This window comes from Aythya marila (assembly GCF_965140915.1).
Source record: "Aythya marila genome assembly, chromosome: 4".
NCBI lineage: Eukaryota > Metazoa > Chordata > Aves > Anseriformes > Anatidae > Aythya > Aythya marila.
The window spans coordinates 44,601,237-44,621,583 of record NC_139045.1 but is presented as its reverse complement, the minus strand read 5'-3'; the positions used below and the strand labels follow the sequence as shown (position 1 = coordinate 44,621,583).

The 20,347-nt window shown below is 39.1% G+C and overlaps 1 protein-coding gene and 1 long non-coding RNA gene across 4 annotated transcripts in view; one reads left to right on the top strand and one right to left on the bottom strand.

Annotated features, from left to right (window-relative positions):
* Window positions 1–20,347, top strand: part of SYNPO2 (synaptopodin 2) — a 92,205-nt gene that overhangs the window by 45,342 nt on the left and 26,516 nt on the right. The window contains exons 2-3 of the mRNA XM_082759171.1: window positions 13,833–13,984; window positions 18,346–19,139. Coding sequence (XP_082615297.1) covers window positions 13,833–13,984; window positions 18,346–19,139 — 946 coding nt within the window. The remainder of the gene's footprint in view (window positions 1–13,832; window positions 13,985–18,345; window positions 19,140–20,347) is intronic.
* On the bottom strand, window positions 11,860–18,933 carry LOC309877626. 3 transcript variants are annotated; one of them, XR_014317392.1, is made up of 4 exons: window positions 18,800–18,933; window positions 18,305–18,377; window positions 16,624–16,704; window positions 11,860–11,911 (listed from the first exon to the last, which is right to left on the bottom strand). It is a non-coding gene; the product is annotated as an uncharacterized lncRNA (long non-coding RNA). The 3 variants fall into 3 exon arrangements; XR_014317393.1 differs by lacking the exon at window positions 11,860–11,911 and adding an exon at window positions 14,026–14,117; XR_014317394.1 differs by lacking the exon at window positions 11,860–11,911 and having other exon boundaries at window positions 16,199–16,704.

Below are 20,347 nucleotides of genomic sequence, written 5' to 3'. Positions count from 1 at the left end.
GGTTGGCCCCACGCTGGAATTCTGGTAGACAGCCTTACACTGTATTTTATTTGAGAGCTGAAAGGCAGCTGATGAATACTGATCTCCATGTCAATTTTATGAAACATGCACAAGCTGACAAATGGGTTCAAGGACTGCCTATGCAAGAAAGTATCAAGGGTGTGCCAAAGGAAATCTTTGCAATAGACCTACTTATTCCTACTTTCTTATAATTGTTTGGGGTTAAAGCCATATTAGAACAAGCCACTGAAAAAGAAGGATGAATTTTATTTGAGGGGTTGCATCAATTCAACTATGACTGTTCTAAAGCTTAATCAAATTAAAGTAAGAGAAATTTTGAAAAAAAAAAAAAAAAAAGAAAAGAAACTCAGATAAGGAAATCTCTATGTCAGATTATGGACTTTAATTGTTTAATTGAAAGCGCAGGGCTAAATAACTAGTGGCAAAGTCCACAGGGAATAATCCCATCTCCTAGTTCCCTGGAAGATCTGGAAACAACACTTGAGAATCTCCACCCACTATTTTCCCCCTCATCAGGGTCTCAAGCACAAGCACAGGAACTGTGCTTCATCTGTTGTAAAAACGAATCCAGAAGAAGACCACTGACCTCCTCTGGTAGGTATGCATCAGCATGGTGTACAGCAACCCCCTGAGCCACCACTAATGCTTTCCTGGCCAGCTTTATTTGAGCCATCAGGGAGAGGTGAGGCTGTTGAACATCTGAATTCCCCAACAAGTCACCAAAAAGGGGTTGTCCACGACAGCAGGCAGAAGACACTGGGAGGCATCTATGTGAAAGTATTTTTTGTGAATGTACTGACATTCACAAAACATTAACCTGGTTTTGCAGAGCTTCCCTGCTTAAATAATACCATGGCTAGGCCTGTTGTTGCTCTCAGTTTTGAAAGGTTGTTTCAAAACATCATCCATTAAGTGTGAGGGACACTAGAAGACTGGTAACTAAGTTTGCATGATTTTGTTTCTTTGTTTGTTTTGTTTTAATTAGTGAGTTCTGGGAAATCCATCTGAGACTACTCCATGGCCAATACCACTTCATTTCCATGAACTGTCTAAAATATGAAGAACCAAAGAAACAGAGAAATGTCAATGAAATTTGAGTAAACCAGTGAAATAAGAAATTGTGAAATTTGTTCAGTAGAGAACTTTTCAGGAAGTAGAGAAGCTCAAGTCTAGTCAAGGTATTTTGAAAAGTGAAAGAAAAATAAATAGTTCAAGAGAGTAAAATGGTGGTGTTTAATGTGAAATCCTGGTAAATAAAGCTAACAGCTTGCACTGAGGACCATTTTCTTCAGTCTGACTCTATGTTTTATTTAGCTGAACAGTGCAGCTAAAGATGACCTCAAGTAATGGCAGCTGGAACTCAATCCCTGTATTGAGCTCTCAGCTGACTTTGAGCCACTGTTTGATTCACACTTCTGTAACTTGGAGCTTTGTGCTTTAAGAGTAGGCACTGGCCTCTTTATATGTGCATAATACAATAACTGTTTAAAGTATATTATCTGGATGCTGCATTTCCCAGCTGCTCCTGCTATTAGGTTTCTTTGAACATTCTGATTCATTTGTACTTAGGAAGTCCCCAAAGCCACCATACCATGCAATTTGAGATCAGGCCCAATTGTACCAAACATCGTACAAACAGAAAGCTCTCTTAATAAACACTACTTGCTCCACTGGAAGTGAGGCAAAGCTTCTGGTTACCTCTTCACAATCCTTCTGGTGCTGACTGAATTGCTGCCTAGGCAGTGAGGCAAGTAGCAAGAAATACATCATTGGGCACACATTTCAGTATAACCTTGACATCATTGACAGTGATAGCTACAGCCCTCACTGAAACAGAAACCTGCAAGACGGCATTTGTTTCTTCTTGCTGCCTTTGCTATTCCTTTTGGGTGGATGATCATATGCCATGCTTGTATATTTGCAAACTCATGACATAATGGTAAGGGATTGTCATAAACAATACCATTTCTGGGAATGTACTGAGCAGAGTGAATAATGATTTCATTTTAACTGTCAACTGGACTAGTTTTGCTCCAAGGATTAAACGTGTTGTCTCTTATCCAGATTAGTAATGAGAATCCTCCCTCCCTCCATCTTTCTGCCTGTCGTCCTCCCCACCCCCCAAGAGAATTTGGGCAGATGACCAAAGGAGAGAAAATGAGATGGTGCAGCCACATAGGACAGTGTAATTGATACAGGATATGAAGCTAGGAATGAGTGGGTTTGACAAAATGCATGCTAGTAGCTGAGTGGCTCATTTACCTGCTAGTAAGATGGATTTATGGCCTGTATGTCACTAATTAATAAGCCAGTTCTCCCTGCCCCTCCAAGTAGTCTCCCCTCTCCCAACATTGCATAGTCTGAAAGGCAGGTCACAGGACAAAACATCAAATTACACAGACATGCTTTGGATTAAACTCAGGAAAATGCAAAGAGCTCCAGGAAGCTCCCTCCAACCTCCCCATTCTCCCTTCAAGACAGGAAGGTTTTTCCATACTTCTCAGCACCATTTTTACTGCAATGCTCAATAACATTCCAGTGGGTAATGGTCTATTCTCTTTTTCAAAGTGAGTCTTTTCTCTTCCTTGCTGTCCCTGACCCACAGCAAGGAAGATGCTGAGAGTGGTCTGACTCTCCCAGAGATGTTCTTGGGATAATGCACACTTTACTGTTGCGCAGGTCTGTGCCCAAGGTCAGCCAAATGTTGTCCAAGCAGAAAACTGCAAATTATCAGGTTCTGTATAGATCTATAGCTGTGTATGCTCTGTAACCAGATACAGCTTGGACTTGCAAATCTGCCTGAAATCTCATTCATAAACATACTTTCAGAAATTAGTTAATCCTAGATTATGCAGTTTTATAGGTCTGAGATACAGGAAAACTAGCTGCAGCTGAAACTCACAAACCAGCCTCAGTTCTCCTGAGGCAAACCTATCCCAATTTCAGTCACAATGTATTATAGCCCATCCAACCTCCACCATAGATAAATGTGAGCAAATTTTATCCTAATTGACTTTGCAGCTTAAAATGACCAATTATTAGCCAAAATAGTACAACCTGGATCCACACACTCATTCTCCCATGAACATGCTCTCCAATATTTGACTATGGCAATCAGTAACCCAGTTTATTAAAACCGTGTTAGGCCCTGAGGCTCTGCCTGCAGTAATCCAATCCAGGAATGGTGGTCACCTGGTGTTCTTCATGAGCTGCTCATCACAGCAAAAACACCAGTTTCTGCCGTTCCTCTAATCCCGATCTGAGTCTGGAACCCCAGTTCCCACTGTCACTTATGACTGAAAAAAAGGCAGTGTCCACATCAGCACATTTCACACGTGATGCTGCTGCAAAAGCAGTAGCAGCTTTTGCTCTTTAATTTACATACAGAATTTTTGAAAGCTGTCTCAGCAGGCCTCTGGACAGCTAATGTTGGTTTTCTTTGTCAGAACATGGCACTCAGTGCCAGAGGCCTAGAAAAACTGGGTGTTATTTCAGTGTTTTAAAAGGATAGACACAAGTAATTAAATGTTCTGGTATCGGCTCTGACAGCATTAATGGAGTAGTCAGTGCAGTGACTCGTAGAATCACAAAAATGCAATTAATGACTATGGAAGATTGCTCAATACAGGACTGCATATTTGAGCTCTCTCCCAACAAGATTTACTCCATCAAGGAAAATTATAATTGTGTTGATGTGACATCCTTTTTCTAAGGAACTTGCCTTGGCACCACAATTTTGTTTGAGAAATTTAAAACAGCCCATTCCTAAACCACTTTGTATGTATTTGTTCTAGTTGACAGTTAAAGCCATATGAATGTATTTTAGCACCAAGAACAGCTTCTGACTCCAGCACCCCACCCTCAGTTTCTGTATACTCTTTGTTTCCCTCCATTTGTCTCCAAGGACCTGGAACAACTCTTCCTAGAGGCTGGCAGCTGCTGGCATGGTTCAGACATGCCTGTTCAGTATCTTCCTCGTACAGTTATCTCACTCTCTAGTTCTGCAGCTAGCTCATGCATCTTTGTTACAGTACTGCATAATGTCCATAGAATGGACTAAAAAATACCTCTTATCAAGTATCTCCCAATCAAACAAATAGGAAGCATATGGCCAGTTTTTCCCACTCCCTCACAGCCATAGAGAACAACAGAAGAAGAATCCACTCTTTTTTTTTTTTTTTTTTTTTTTTCTCTCCTCTCTCTCTCTCCCTAGAAAGTTGCTGACCTTTTAAAGAAAAGGAACTTCACGTCTGGAAGTGCACAAGTTTTCAGTTACTTCTCACGCACTTTTTACTTCTTCTACCAGTAGTTCTCAAAACTCACGCTAGAAAAGCGGTTCTCTTTGAAACAGTGTACATGTATCCTAGTATTATCTTAGTACCACCATAAGTACCTACTTTCAGGTGGCAGATTTTGCTTTTCACCTTTCGTTTACCTGTTTTTTGATTGCAATTTTGATATAAGAAGTGTGCTGCTTTTTCTGCTGGAAACACGTACTGCATGGTTTTAAGACCATACTAACGGTGCGCGTGTGCAGCTTCCACTGCTGTATCAATGACAAGAGCTCAGACCAGATTAGGCAGTGGGCATGCTTACCATAAGCACTGTCTATTGTACTACTTGCATTGTTACCACCTAACTGCTCCATAATACTTGATACAGACATTTTTGTTTTTCATCTGTATTGGGCCATAATATCTTCTCTTAACTTTTATCATCACAGAAATTATTTTCTCCAGGCTATAAGCTACACTGGAGTGAAAAGACTTTTGATGCTACCAATGTACTAAAGCACTAGCTAAAGAAGCACTGGCAATTGAATTACCTCTCTGCACAGAGGGAAAACAAGGAAGAAAAAAAGGAGAGCATAAGTACAATGTTCACAAAGAAATAAAAGTTGGGTAGGATTTCAAAAAGCATACAGCCAGTCACAATTCAAGCAGGACAAAAAGAAAGGCAGAATAGAAACAGAGCAAGACAAGGCACAGACACACTATTGAGAGGTAGCAGAATCATTCCTCTCCTTGTTATATGTGAGCCAAGTCACAAACAGCACTAGTGAAAATCAGCATAACGTTTTAGTTTTGACTCATCAGCTACTAAGCACACAGTAGTATGTCCCAAGAAAAGGATAATCCACAGCTAGGCTATCCACCAGAAGTGTTGCACAAAACAAATAACAGACTTCAAGTGCTGTACCCAAGCTCGCTATTGGGAAATTCGCTGTGTTGCCAGCATAGCAGATCAGTATTTCAGAGGTCATTATCTCACCCCTTCTTCAGCTGCTAGCTTTGGATTTCTGCCAGAGAAGGGCAACCACTAGCAAGACGATACACTAGCACATTAGGCATAGCTTTAGGGAATTTGAGCAAGCTTTTCTTTTCACCAAGATCAGTCTGCTTTCTGGTTCCAAATGAAGTAAGTTCTCCGTCAATACACAACGGGTCAAACATGTTTAACCCTCCCACAACAGTATGTATAAGCTGTACCAAATAAATTGATTCTTCTGCATTTGTCAAAAATACCATCAAGAGAACTGTACCTTTATATATGTACTTCTCACATTATGGCAAGGAGGACACAATAGTTAGCAGACTGAACCAGTGCACTCAAGAAGTGTAATTTCACCAACAGGAGGACTGACTGGAGACAGAGTTATACAATAACTAATAATCAGATGATACCATCACCCCTCTGCAAGAATATCCCATGAATTTTTACATGAATACACCATGATTAAAATTTTGCTTTAGCTGTGGGTTGGTAAGAGAACCCAAAACCTTCCAGGAAAGTAGATCAATGGGTTTTAAAGTTAAAAAGAGCCTTGACTTTATGAAGTTTAACATCCTATAGCACATATTTTTTGCCATAAACTAGCATAACATTATATCATTGTTCAACTTTTCTAATGATGATCTTGGTGATAATCAATGGCAGCACTCCCATGAACTCAAAGAGCAATATCCTACCTCATCTTCTGGAAGGACTTTTTAGATTTAATCTGACACTTGAAGAATTGTATCAGACACTAAAGAACAGTAACTAACAAAAACGTACCTGAATGCACTAACTCTTTTCTTCTTTGACCTCACTAATGCTGTATTTTCCCATTAAAAAAATAATTTAGAAAGCTTCTCCTTAAGAACAGAAACAAAAAAGCATATGCAGACCTGCCAAATTCCCAATATCATTGTCCTGCTATTGGAAAAAATTTGGTTAAGGAAATATTTCAGTGCTTAACTTGCAAGCCAAAGGTATTTCATTATTCAATGCTTGCTCCCAGGAAAACCATTCAGGAGATAGCTTAGAACTATCTTTGCTCAATTTAATCATTTAACACACTTCTGCATGCTTTCACTAGTCTTAGGGTGCAAATTCTACATACATTCCCCCAAATTCCCCCTCATTGTTTGGGAACAGAGAACTCATATTTGAATTTTTGTGTGGGTACTAATAGGTATTAGAAGCAAAGGAGAAACAGGGCCCCTTTTTCTAAAGACTTGAGTTGACACAGTCCATAATCTTATAATTTGCCATATGCATAGCTCTTATTAATGAAAACTACTGCTTGAAGGCAAAGCTTGGGGATGGGAAAGAATATATTAAGATGGAGGAATTCCATTTGGTTGTTCTCATTGTGAGCCTGGGTTAAAAAAAAAAAAAAAAAAAAAAAAAAAAAGAGTTGAGGTGAGCTTGTCACTGCATCTCCTCTACTGATTGAGTGATTACAGAGTATCTCAAACATATCCCACCACCCACCTGGGAAGGGTCAGAACACTGCCACTGGAAGGGCTGGTGCTCTGGACTGAGGAGTACCAGTAAATGCTGCTTTGCATTAAGTTGTTTATGAGCTGAGACCCAAGATTTTGTCTTAACAAGATCAATGCTTACCAGCCTGAAGTCTGTCAGGTTGGGAAATGTACTTAAAAGATCTAGAGAGATCCCCCAAAATCCAAACCTATTATCAGGTAGGCCTAACTTACTGTAGAGATGTTTCTGTTTGTCTAAAAAATGAAAAGCTTTCTAACTAAAAGTTACTTTTTTTTTTTTTTTTTTTTTGTCTAAAAGACTTCTGTGTGCATAGATGTCATACAGCAAAGCCCTAGGTCTACAATTTATGATAAAGCATACCTGAATTCATTTGTAACTTTATTTTTAATTCCTTAATTTCATATTGTTAGAAACACTAGCAATTACAGCAGTCGGTGCTTCTGCTTCCTGTTCATAATAAACCACTGCAAATCATTAATTCTACTTAAATAAATTTACTAGCCTCTGCTTTTGCTGTAGGGTTGTTAATAGAAGAGACAAAGTATTTTTTGTTTGTTTTTTTCCCTGTTTTTTAAAGGCTGTATACAGGAAACACTGATCTTTGATCCCTGATCTTGAACTTCATGACTAACATCTAGCTAATCAATTAATGAGAAATGTAACTGCTGGAAACTATGAGCTAATGCCCAATAAAATTAAACTAAGTATTGATTACATTAACTTAAATATCTCCAAGGCCAGCATAAATAAGAGAAACATGTTAGTTAGCTAAATTTATTATAGCAACTAGCCAATAAGCATTTGATTGTGGCAGTACTATGTTGCCCTTAGTTAAGATGCCAAAATTTTATTGTTACATGCAGAAAATCCTGCAACGTTGCAGGTAGATAGAAACTACTTATAAAATAGAACACTTATTATGCAATTTCTATATAATGGAAAGGCCTAAATTGATATTTTTTTTCCTAAACAAAAAATAGGTCACCACTTCAGTGGGAGAAAAAATTTAAAGATCTCAAGTCCAGGCACATTTAAACAAAGCTACTCTGTTAGGTAATAGCGAGATTGAAGAGACTATACAACGTTAGGGTTGTTTGTAATCCCCAGATTAAGGTTAATCATTATTTTCATTAAAAACAACCTATTTAACAGATAGTTTTTAAACACAGTTATGCATTACTGATGCTGGCAAGACATCTAAGGGCACTGATTACTACTGCAGCAAAAAATACTGCTTTGAAAGCTGGCTAGTTATCAGATCTGAACAAGTAACCTTAAATTGGAAATCATTGTTCAACAGGGGCAAAACAGTAGTCCAAGGACAAATCCCTATTAACCCCACTTTGCTACTGATGTTCAGTCATCAGTCTAAAAGAAACCACAAAGTCACTGCTAGTAAAGTTTGCAGCTGATGTAACTAAAGCAGCGAACAACAGTGAAAACGAGCAGCTGACCTACAGAAATCTCATTTGCCTGGTAAGCTCTGCTATTGTGGGCAACATATGTTTGTCTCATCATAATGAAACATGTTGAGCCATCAAAGGCTCAAGATCAACACTGTGAACTGTGGCTTCACTGAGGACTTACACGCCTAAATAAGGCCCAATGACACTGGCTTCAAGCCTGAGAGCCACACAACAGTTCAGAAAAAGCTTCAGGAATTAGACAGGATATTCAATTGAAGACAGTCTTACAGAGTTGACCCTTTGATTAAAGAAACAACGCCATATGTATGAGAAAGGAACAAAAATTGTGGGGAAGTGTACTTCTACTCTATCCAATGGAAATATTTTCTGCTATTTGTTTGCTGCTGTTAAACTGGAAAAGGATCAATAAATAATTGTGAGAATAATAAGTTTTGGAAAGCTTTCTTTGAATTCAGAATATATCTGTGAATATACGTATGTTTTAGAGCTGCAAAAGTCGTACTTTTAATAGATAAAGGAATAGGCTAAATGGCTTATGCTCATGCTGACATCGCTTCTCATTCAGAGCAAATGCGCAGTTGGGCTATGTCTCAAGCACATGACTTAGACACTTTTCCTACATAGAGGTTTGTGGTCCTAGCAGCAGACCAAAATAAGATTAGATATCATTCCAAGAAGTCACTGGTACAAACAACACTATGAAGTATTCCAATACATGTCTTAGTTGGGCAATTGGAGTACCAGGACTACTGAGCATCTACGAGTGCAACTGCCTTGCATTAAACTACAGTGACCTCGTTATCAGGTTCAACATACATCAGCATTCTGATCTTCATATTATAGGGCTCAGATGCACAACCTAGATCATCAGCTGGTAAGCTGAGCCCCAGTTGCTGTCTATGCATTCACTTGCAGCCCACAACAAATAACAGGTGCATCTAATTTAGCTTTTTATCTTCACCAGGGCTACATTTTGCAGCAGTAAGTTTCCTTACTACCCCTTCTTACCACATGTTGATTGGTATCACAGAAGAGGTTTGGGTTGTATAAACTGCACTGCTTTCAAATGAAGTCAAAGGAGAACATCTAACACGTGGTACTTGGCAAGGGGTCTTCAGGTCACATAATTGGGCTAGAGCTCATCTAAAGTAAAACCACTGCAGTGAACACAGCGTGAAGGCTGGGCACTCAGCATTGGCTTTTTCTACAAAACCTCTCTTGTGCCATGTACTAGTGTGAGAACAGCTACAGCATATTCCCCCCAATTTATCCATCTTTTGCTGGTTAAGAATCTGACTTGCTGCAAATTGCCACTTGCTGCAAGCACCCACGATTGCCCCAATACCAGCATCAGGCTGCAGCTACCACCAACCCACAGTAAGTTACTACACCATGCTTCTCCCCCCACATACCTGTGCCTCTGGGATGTTACCTCTCATCAGTGCATCACTATACCTAGACCCACAGCCCCACCTCAGCAGTCCCCAGGCTCAGTTCCTTGCTTCTTCCTGGTGCTGCCAGGCCACTTACTTTTTCCTCCACAAGGGAAAGAAATAGAGAGAAACACATTCTCTTTTATCAGCCTTTCACACCAATAATCTCCCGTTAAATCAAACTGCTGACAACCAAGATCTGATCCTCCTGATGCCTTACTCAGTTTCTAGCCTAAGTCTTTAGAGACTCCTGAAAATCCTTTGGAGAGCCCTAGTCCCCTGTTGCAGCAGCTGCATGTGATGAGGTACCAGGTGAAGGGAGGGAGGAGCCATCCACCCCTCTTCCCCCAGGGCCTTCTGCCCTGGTGAGGAGTGCTACTGCTTCTTCGGATGGCTCACATTGCACAGTGGTGTTCTGGCCCCTTTGTGGTGCTCAGATAACAAGAATGTAGGCTAAGTTCTTCACAAAAGAAGTTTTTTCCTTCTCTGCGGATATGAAGAATTGCCCATCACTAGACATTTTAAGGAGCTAGTAGAATTCCTGCTAGTGAGAAATTCTGGACTTGGGAGTTATTTGGGAACAAATAGAAATGACGTACTTCAGGTAAACTGTCCAAGTAATCCAGCACTGCTCTTCAAACCTTCTAGCAGCGCAGCAATCTAGAAACCTGAAATCAGAAAATATTATAACAATTGACTCAGAATAATCTCAAGGCTAATGACAAAGGTTTATTTTTTTTTTATTTATTTATTTTTAAATATATTCAACCACTTTAAGACTTAAGAAATCAGAAATGTACAATTCATTACGGGCAAAACATGTGCAGCATTGACCAAGAAAGATCAGTACTACTGCAGTGCACATACACCCTCTAAAATAATTTCCTCAAAAATTCTGGAATTGGGAGTAGACAGTTCCTTTGCCACTTCATTGGAAATTTTGTGATTAGAAGAAAAGACAGTCTAATAAAAGCATGATATGCAGCTTGAGTAATAAATAATAATAATATCGATACAATATTAGTATATTGGTACAGGCTCAGCTTTGCTGTGTTATGCCTGTACTGCAAGTACTGAAAAACTATGAATTTTTTTTACAAACATATTTTTCTAGTAGTGAGATCCCATTCATAAATTATGGGGAGAAAAACCACATCTGTCCTTCCCAAGGAAAATTCCATCCCAAAGCAGACAGGCAACAAGTAACTGGGGAAGCTTGTGCTGCAGTATAAGGCAACAGAAATCACTGCTTTTGGAAGAATGTCTTCTGCTTCATCATCATATGTGCCTTACTTTAAGGTCCCAAGAACCTGGTAAAGGTGTCTTACTGTTCCCTTTGTGGCCAAACTGTATTTCTGGTAACAAAGGCAGCTTCCATTTCCCAGTGAGCTGGCCAAAGGCTTCCTGCCAAAACTTCCTTTGAGAGAAAACCATTCATTAAGCAACTCCTTTACCAGGAAGATCCTAGTTTCCACAAATCTTTTTTTTTTTTTTTTTTTTTTTTTCCAGAAATCTGAAAAAAAAAAAAAAAGTTTATACAAATAAATTATTTTTGTCATTTTTGTGGGTTTCCAGTGAAGACAAATAAATAACATCCAAAATGATTACAGCTTGTCTGGTAAGACAGTCTACATGTTGCTGAGTAACCTGGTCATATCCCGAGACTAAAGCAGTACAAATGATGGTGGTGTATTTCTACCCTAGCAGCAACCTGCTAGAACTTACTATTATAATATGCTATACAATCCCTCGCTTGTTTTTTGTGAGTGCTCTCTCCTCCCTTTTATTCCCCCCAAAGAAACACCAAAAACAGGGTAATACTGAGGTTACCTTACATTAACGTTGTTCAAATTCAGGAGGCACAGGTGCCTTGGGGAGGGGCTGAGGAAAAGGCTGACACAGTCAGGAGAACCATCAATAGGTACAGCATGCACAGTGTGATCTTGTGATGGTAAAATAATGTTGAAGACTTGATTTATGTAGATAAACCTGGAAATATAATATGGATAGGAAATTTGCTCTAATGTGCATATGAACTGCAATGGAACCAGACAGTGATGTATAGTGACTTACAGAAATTTCTTTCCTGCATGTCCAGTCAAAGAAGGGGTTGAATTTTCTTACAAAGGTCCAAGTATCTCACAACTAGTGATCTTTCAACAATTCATGAGGGAGAAAAAGGGACTGAAGGGCCCTTTCAAGAACAGTAAAAAGAAGTTTAATGTCCTGGTCTATTTTCTTTGAATGCTACCAAGGAGTCTGTTAAAAAATAATGAAATTGTTTGAGCTGTATATAATTTATATAGATGTACTAACATTGCACATATGTACTTTTTGACATAAATCACTGAAGTTATGGAATGGGTAACAATTTCTCTCCTTAGACAGCTGTAATAGTGATCTATGGCAGAACTGACCTCATCTTCTCAGACACTTAATAAAGAATCAGAAACAAGCTTTCTTTTTTCATAGGTATCACCTTACACTATTTCTGTATTCACATGTTACTATAATTACTGTTCACATGTCTTTAGAAAAAGGGTCACTCTACATTCTTCCTAGCATCCACATTAAATATTTATATTCAGGCTTGGGGTGCCCTGTAAAATTTTAACAGCATAACTTCCAATTTCAAAAAACAATAACAAAAAATTAACCTAAATCCTAGTTCATATATGAAGCACAACAATAATGACTGTCTAAACTCATTTCTTCCCAAAGTACAAGGATGTTTATGTTCTTGCCTAAGGGAAGATAAACACAGCAGCATACCACTCCATATTTGTAAATGTTAACTCCCCTGCAAGGTAGTAACCAGCTTCTGTATGCACCGGCCATCTGTTTCTTCACTGCTCAAAAAGCCATAATATGACATACAGGTATGCATAAATCGAAACAACAAAGATCTGTGGCCCCACCACAGAAAAATATGTTCAATCTCACTCTTCATTCTACACATTATTCTGACTTCAAGAAACTTCAAAATAGCCTCCAGAAATGACTCCTAGACCCTAGCCTATCAGCATATTGGGGATAATTCCATAGGTCTCTGGGACTACTAGTTGCTCAGGACCAGTATATATCAGAAGTAACTCTCCTAGAGTCAGTGGGGACTGACTGCTGTTGTGAGTGTGATAGAGCTATGCTACTTCTATAAAATTTTCAAGAAAGTACTCTGAAGATTTTATTAATCATTGTAACACATTGGATGATGTACTGACCTATCAATTGAGTATTGTCTAAGGCCAAAGTACTCACACAAACAGATAAAAGATACAGAGAAATGAACCCAAGGACAACCCTTTTATGTGTATGTGTCATTCTAAAATACTCCTGCAAGTATCCTGGTTAATAATAATGTACTGTTTGCCAAATATGTATTTTAAAAATAGCAGTCTACTGTATGGCATACCTTGAGTGGTGTTAAAGCTGTCTAGGCTTTGTTATACACAAACTATGATAAGTTATAACATGCTGCCAATGGAAAAAGGAGTGAAACAGCAAAAACCAAGCTGCACAGATTATTGAATGAGTACTTAATGGGGAAGACTGAACCCTAACAGTCGTGTCTTAATTTTTAATAAATCAAGGAACTTATTCAGATCACTAAACATGGATTTAGGACTTCAGTGATTCAGAAGTTTATAATTTGGCAACTAAACCTATGGCTAGGCACCTAAGGAAAAGTGTCCAGTATATCAGAAATCCGCACATGTACAGCCCTAATAGCATGCAGGTGTTGATATTCTGCCTAGAGTAGCCTGATGTTATACATTCTTCTTTTGAAACCTTATCCTGGATTTCAGCTCTTGTAGTCTTCTATTTTGAAGTTACTGAGATTTTTTTGCTTTTCTGCTAGACTCTGATTGATTGGTGTCCCAAACCCAAACTTCCATGTCTCCCTTTTCTCCAAAAAAAAAAAAAAAAAGTCCATCCTTCTTGACATCAAACTCACAAGCTCAATAAAGCAGAAGTTTTTGTATTTGTTATTACTGGCCAGAGCAGTATTAACTTCAAATGGGACAAGTTATTGTTTTGTGTTACCAGAAATTTGTATTTGATCAGTAACACTGATCTTTTTCATTTCGTACCGATAAAATTAAGTTGGGGACATAATTGCTGCTGTTTTCAAATAAACACTAATTGTGCAATTTGGAATTTTGTTTTTGACTTGTTGTAGGTTCGCAGCAAAAGCAAAGCAGCTAAAGCTGGCCTTTGTGAGGGGGATGAGGTGGTGTCTATCAATGGCAAACCCTGTGGAGACTTAACCTATGCTGAAGTTATCGTTCTGATGGAAAGCTTGACTGACGTCCTGCAGATGCTTATCAAGAGGTACAGGAATGCTCAGAATGCTTTGGTGCGATTCTGTTTGGTGAACCATGTGGAAAATGCTGGTGCTGAATGCACTCATTTTGCAGACTTCTACTGTGAGCTTCTGATAGCATTCTTATTTGTGTCTGTAAATCTGTTGGTATGGAAAAGCGAGGGAAGACAGAGTATTTTATCTGAAGGAATTAAGTATATAATTCAAACAGCACAGTTCAGGCACAGAATTAAGAGTCCAGTCTCCAAATATAACAATTTTATTTCTTATTAACCGTCCTTGCTTCCTACAAGGTGTCCACTACTGTATCTGCATACTGCAGAGTCTTGAGTTCAATATTCTCTCCACCCCTTTGAAGTAGTGAAGTGTTGTTATTCCCCATAGATAGGGAAGTGAGGCTTACAAAAAGCAAAGGCTGTACAGATGGAGAAAGTGTGTTACATAGATATGCCTTGATGATGACATAGCAAATGGTCGTCTTGGGTGGCAAAATGTGTGAGTAGTCAGGAGGGTGAGAGGGTCTGGAAATCATGAATTCTATTTTTGTAACCGTTATCGCTTCACTAGATGAGGTGGGGCAAGACACTTACAGCTCTCTGGATCTCAGCTTCTCCATTTATAAATTGGTGATAGTGAATTTTACTTTTTTTTTTTTTTTTTTGAGCTTCTTAGAGTAGAGAACCTTCATGTGAATTTATGAGCAAGCAAGCATTACTGCTCACTGAATATTGGTCTACTCCTAGGGGGTTCTGTAATGGTCATCAGTTTAACATATGATGTCCTGAGTTGGGAACCACCAACAGTGAGCACATTCTTCCCAAACTTTGTGCATTCAGATAATATGAAGTCTGAACTGCCTTCAGCGTGTGCTAAAAGAGGAAGAAAAGACCTTAGACTTTCCCATTCCTTGTAAGGAATTATGGCTCCCTGCTGAACTGCTGCAGTTCCCTGTATCTGTTCTCACACATGCAGAAGGAGGAGGACAGACAGGGCCAGGATTCATCACAACAGCTAACAGAGCAGTGTCACTGGAAAGGCTGAAAGGACTCTGCTGAAAAAAGGCGCTTGCCTGTCATTGCCAGAAATGTCGAAAAAAGCAAGTGACATTCCTCTGTGTTTTCTGCAACCTGTGTAAGGGGAACTTTTCCTAGTGTCTCAGAGTTTGAAGTCACAATCTGCCTTCAAAACAAAATGCTCTGAAAGAATACCCATTTTGTTTATAACAGACATTTTGCATGGCCTGTGTGCATCTTGTTTTAAGCTAAGCAGTGGATCAATGTGATGAGATCAGGGGAACAGTGATAGCTGAACATTACAGCTTACCTTCTACATAGTGCATACCTCTTGTTTCTGGTTCAGCAGTGTATCATCTGAATGCTCCTCATGTGATATCTACATTCCAATGTTTTTAATTCATAGCATGACAACTGGAAATGCACTTGTGAAAATTATATTTGTGGCTGACTGGCTGCCTGCTTTGCAGCCATACAAATAATTCCATATGCTTTGACTCCTAGTTTGCTGCTGCTCTTTAACTGACATTTCAGTTGGTATGAACCACATTATGCTCTAGCTGAAAGTGCCTGCACAACTTCTATTCACTCCACTGCTTCTGCTTGAATGTATGGTGAACAGTGATATGTGTTCTGAAAATCAGACTCAAACCAGAGTGTTTATAACCTGTAATTCAGCATTTCATGGAATGAAACTGTGTTTCTGATAAATTTTAAGAAAATTGCTGTTGCTCAACAGTTGACCTGCCCTGAAAGTGACTAAAATGTTCTAAAGGTATTAACTACAAGAATCTGTGAATTTCTTCTCATCAGCTCATCACCCCCAACTCCCAGTACCTCCTGTCAGTATCTTCCCTGGCAGGAAGAATGAACGGAAATGCTTCTCCTCCCTTGTCACACTCTTTATGGGTAATAGCCCATCAACACCACCACCAGAAGGATTTTTCAGGAAGTGTCTTATCACACTCTTAGAGAACAATGAGAAGCAAGTCATTCCTTTCCTGAGTAGCCATCTGATGAAAAGGCTAGAAATCATAAGGAAGGAATAATGCCTAATTAAAGTGGTATTCCAATGGTAATCTTTGCATCCAAACTTATTTCGCTAGTATGGAAGAGTATTTCTTCTTGGAAGGCTTTTGACTGTTCCTGAACTATTTACACAAAGGATGAGACTTTCAAAAGCATTTATTGTTGACCTAATTTGGCTCTTACTGAACTCACTGGTAGAAAAATTAGATTTTAAAGTAGTTTTTGAAATGCTACTGGGGCTTTGATGTCTAGAAATGTTTTCCTGATCTCCTGTAAACCACAGTCAGTTCCTGACCAGCAATGCCCACAAAATCTTTGGTTTTCAGGATCAGAGGAAAGAGACATCCTGCAGGGCAAGCACCCTCCAGATGCCATGTGGGGAAGCATATTACTGACCTTCCCAACAAATGATGAACAGATGTATCCAGGAAACATTGAGAGTGGGGACAGAAAAGCTAGCCTGCCCTTTTCACATCAGTGTTAGCAACTCCTGGGCTACTGCTGAGTCTAGAAACAAAATTTCTAGGGGTAGGCAGGGAGTGTGCTCAATGCATACCAAAATGAAATGCACCATGTAGGGAGTAAAACATGACTCTGAGACAAACCCTGCTGTGCTGACTCCATGAGTTCTGCTTCCTTCCTGGAATTATACCAGGGATGTTGTTCCTGCAGAGAGCTGGAAAGACCTGAAACAAAAATAATAATTTGACAAAACAGAATCATAAATAACAAAAAAGAGATCTGACCATGTATTCTGCTTCTTCACACATGGATACACATTTATGTCTATATAGAGTAGAAATATATCCATAAGTAGCAAAGGCCTTTTAAGGTGGAAATCTTTCTCTCTCATACATACACACAATCACTCAGCTACCAATAAAGGCTAACATTTAGCTGACCCACCCCCAGTCTCATATCCAACATGGAAATGTTTATGGATTTCTATAATTTATCTGTACTTAAGAGCAGTGCAACTGATCACCCAAATAGCATAATGTGATGGAATCCAGCAGGCCCCACAAGGAGCTCCCTAAATCAAAATCTTTCTGACCTTTATGTAGCTCCGTATGTGGTTTAATGGATGTTATACATTTTATGCTATTTGAGGCAGACACACACTACTACAAACAGTATGCCACATGGCTAGAAATGCAAGTGTTATTGAAGCTTCTTCAGTATACTGACAGATTTATTTCTTCTGTCGCTTCTTCCAGCCTTTCTTTGTAGGGGGTTCCAAAGTTTCAGAATAGTTGGGACCTGCTTTTGATTTCAGAAAACACTATAGTACTTAATGTGAATACTTTACTGAGGGTACCTACCTCTCCCCTCATTTGAAAAAGTGCTTTGCTACCTTCTAGTCTACAGAAAGCCTTAATAGCATGTTGCAGTCTTGTGCAGAAAAAGGTTTCTTCTTAAATTACTAAATAGTCAGTATGGTCACTACTTTTCAGAGTGCTGAAAGAGGAAGCTACACGAAGAGACATAAAAACAATGACACAGCCCAACTGGACCAGGGGAATGAATAGTTCAAAAAAGGGAGTTAGTGAGGTACGCAGTAGGCTTCAGGAAGTCAGTCATATTTGCCAATCAGAAATATGTTTTTTTTTCATAATTAGGAAATACTGTCTGGCTTCAGTAACCTGTCTCATTGGATCACCAGAACAGGCCCAGAATGTTTAAATTATTCTGTGATGTATATATGGATGATGATTCTCACAGGAATTCTTTGAATGTGTATTTTAAGTATTCAATCCCCTCCCTCTCCTTTCCTCCCTCCCTCTTATCCTCATCCAGTTCTTATCTGTTCCTTAGAGAGTAAACTACTTGAGACAGCAACTGTGTGTGAGGAAGGTGCCTAAAGCAGTTGTGGTAGTAGCCACAGAACCAAAAAAAAAAAAAAAAAAAAAAGCACAGTTCTGGTGTCATGCAAATTTTCTCATGCACATATGAAAGATGAAGAAGTATTGTCCTAGAAGTCTCAGTAGCATCACTATAACAGAAATGCGTCTGTGAAAGCAAACTGATGTTAGAAATGATATGATTCAATACTGCAGAAGGATGGTAGTAGGATCATATCCTACAGCAATAATGTAATTTCCCTCTTACCGAACTGTTAACTTGAAGAATTTTGGAATATACAAATATGTTTGAATTTAAGACCTCTACATACTGGGAAAATTCTTCTACTTAAATGGACCTGCTTGCAGGTACCACAATTAAGTTAGGGGAAAAATAGTATACAAAAGTTTCTTTTGTAACTGTACTTACAATTACTGTACTTACAGCAGCTTAATTTCTTGAATTACTTGTTTATGTATGTGCAGATCCTCCAGTGGAATAAATGAAGCTTTGAGTGCTGAAAGAGAAAATGGAAAGCATGATAACATAAAAAATGAGGACTATAGGGAGAGCGCTACACTGCAGATTAATACAGCCAAAGAAATACCCCATGGAGACTTATGCATCACAGAGATATACAGTGAGACTCACCAGGCAGCAGGAGAAAGCAACATACACTTTTCTGAAATGAAACAACAGACCACACAAAGCCACAGAATTGCTCCTAAAGTAATAGGCACCTCCAAAGTGCTTGTGACAGATGAGTCTGCTCTCAAAGGGAAGAGAGAAGAAAGAAGGCCAGGCACTATGGTTGAGTTGCAGTTGTCCCTCTCAAATGACAGTCACAAGAGCACCAATGCTCCTGCTGTGACTCTCCTAGGGGCAGAAAAACGCGCCCCTTCAGGGAAAGGACCCACTGTACAAGAAGATGGAACTAACCCCGTAATCGCAATTCCCCTGGGTGTGAAAGAGGGCAACATCCAGTGGTCAAGCAAAGTAGTCCAATTTTCTAGTGGCAAAGAGGTCAAGAGGATCCAAGGTGCAGCTCCATCTATCCCCAGGGTGGAGGTGATCCTAGACTGTTCAGACAGGGAGAAGGAAACACCCAGGTCTCTAGCTGAAAGGGGGTGTGTTGATTCTCAAGTGGAAGGAGGGCAGTCAGAAGCACCTCCTTCCCTCCTCTCCTTTGCAATCTCACCAGAAGGCACAGAGCAGGGAGAAGACAACCAGCACTCGGAAAGGGATCACAGACCTCTCAAGCACAGGGCGAGGCACGCAAGTAAGTATATCCCATCTAATCATTCACACTGCCTAAGGGTATCTTTTGTAACTTGAAACATCTTTTCAGAATTCAGATCGCATTAGGAAAAAAAATGTTTAGACTTTTTTCTGCAGTTTTCTAACTTCCCTCTCTCTTTGTCTTCTAAACAGTGTTTGTATTCTTGCTTTATGTATTTTTTTCCAAGGTAATGCAAGGCTCCTGTTGATGAGCCAAGTGTATACCCATGTCTTAACTGTGCTGAATAATTTTGCTTGGTAGACTTCCACTTTGAAATTACCTCATGACTGTGTCCAACTAAATAGACTTATATCTCCAAAATAGGATGAATTCTGCTGGGCTTCTCATGTACGTTAAAAGGAAATCTGTAGAATATTAAAAAAAAAAAAAAAAAAAGTTGCTGACACACATCTAAATGAATCCTGTGGATTTCTCCTTTTACAGCAAAAACTTTGTCGTCATTTCCATCATCTAAAATCAAAGCCATGCTTCTGCTCTTGATAATAAAAAGTTGATAATAAAAAAGGCTATTAGAAAAGCTTGATGTTGTCTGCAGAAGAGATTTTGACAGACACTAGCATATGTATAACTGTTACATGATCCTTTCAGTTTTGTCAGTCTTCTCTAGACTGTAAAGTGAACTATTTCTTCTGACTCCAAACCCAGAGGTCAACTCCAAAATCTGTCCAAGAAATTTACATGAAAGTACACTTGAAACTGAATCCAGTATCAGTTGAGTGTAGATATGTAAAAATCATTTATTATTTTATTAATTTGGGACCTTTCTATTGTTTTTGTTGTTTGTTTGTGTTTCCCAACAATGTTAAGAATCCTGTCCAGGGATTTAGTAACAGTATGGCAAAGCTGCTTGAATGCATGCAATGATATACTGTAGCAACAAGCTATTTTATATGCAGCGTTGGAATTAGCCTGCTAACCCATTGCTAATTCCTCTGTAAGCATATTTTTAGCATGATAACCATTTGTATCTTATTGGCAAGTGGATTAAGCAGTTACTTATGCCTAAGTGTCTGTATCGAATCCACATATTTTTGGCATATTAAATGGACCATATAAAAAGAGTGCACATACTTCACATTTTGGTTGTGTAGCTAGAACCAGCTGTGGGACTGTGCCTGTCTTTCTCAGTGAATTACTTGCACTGCTTTTCCAATGAGGCAAAAATATACAGAACAAACTACATATTA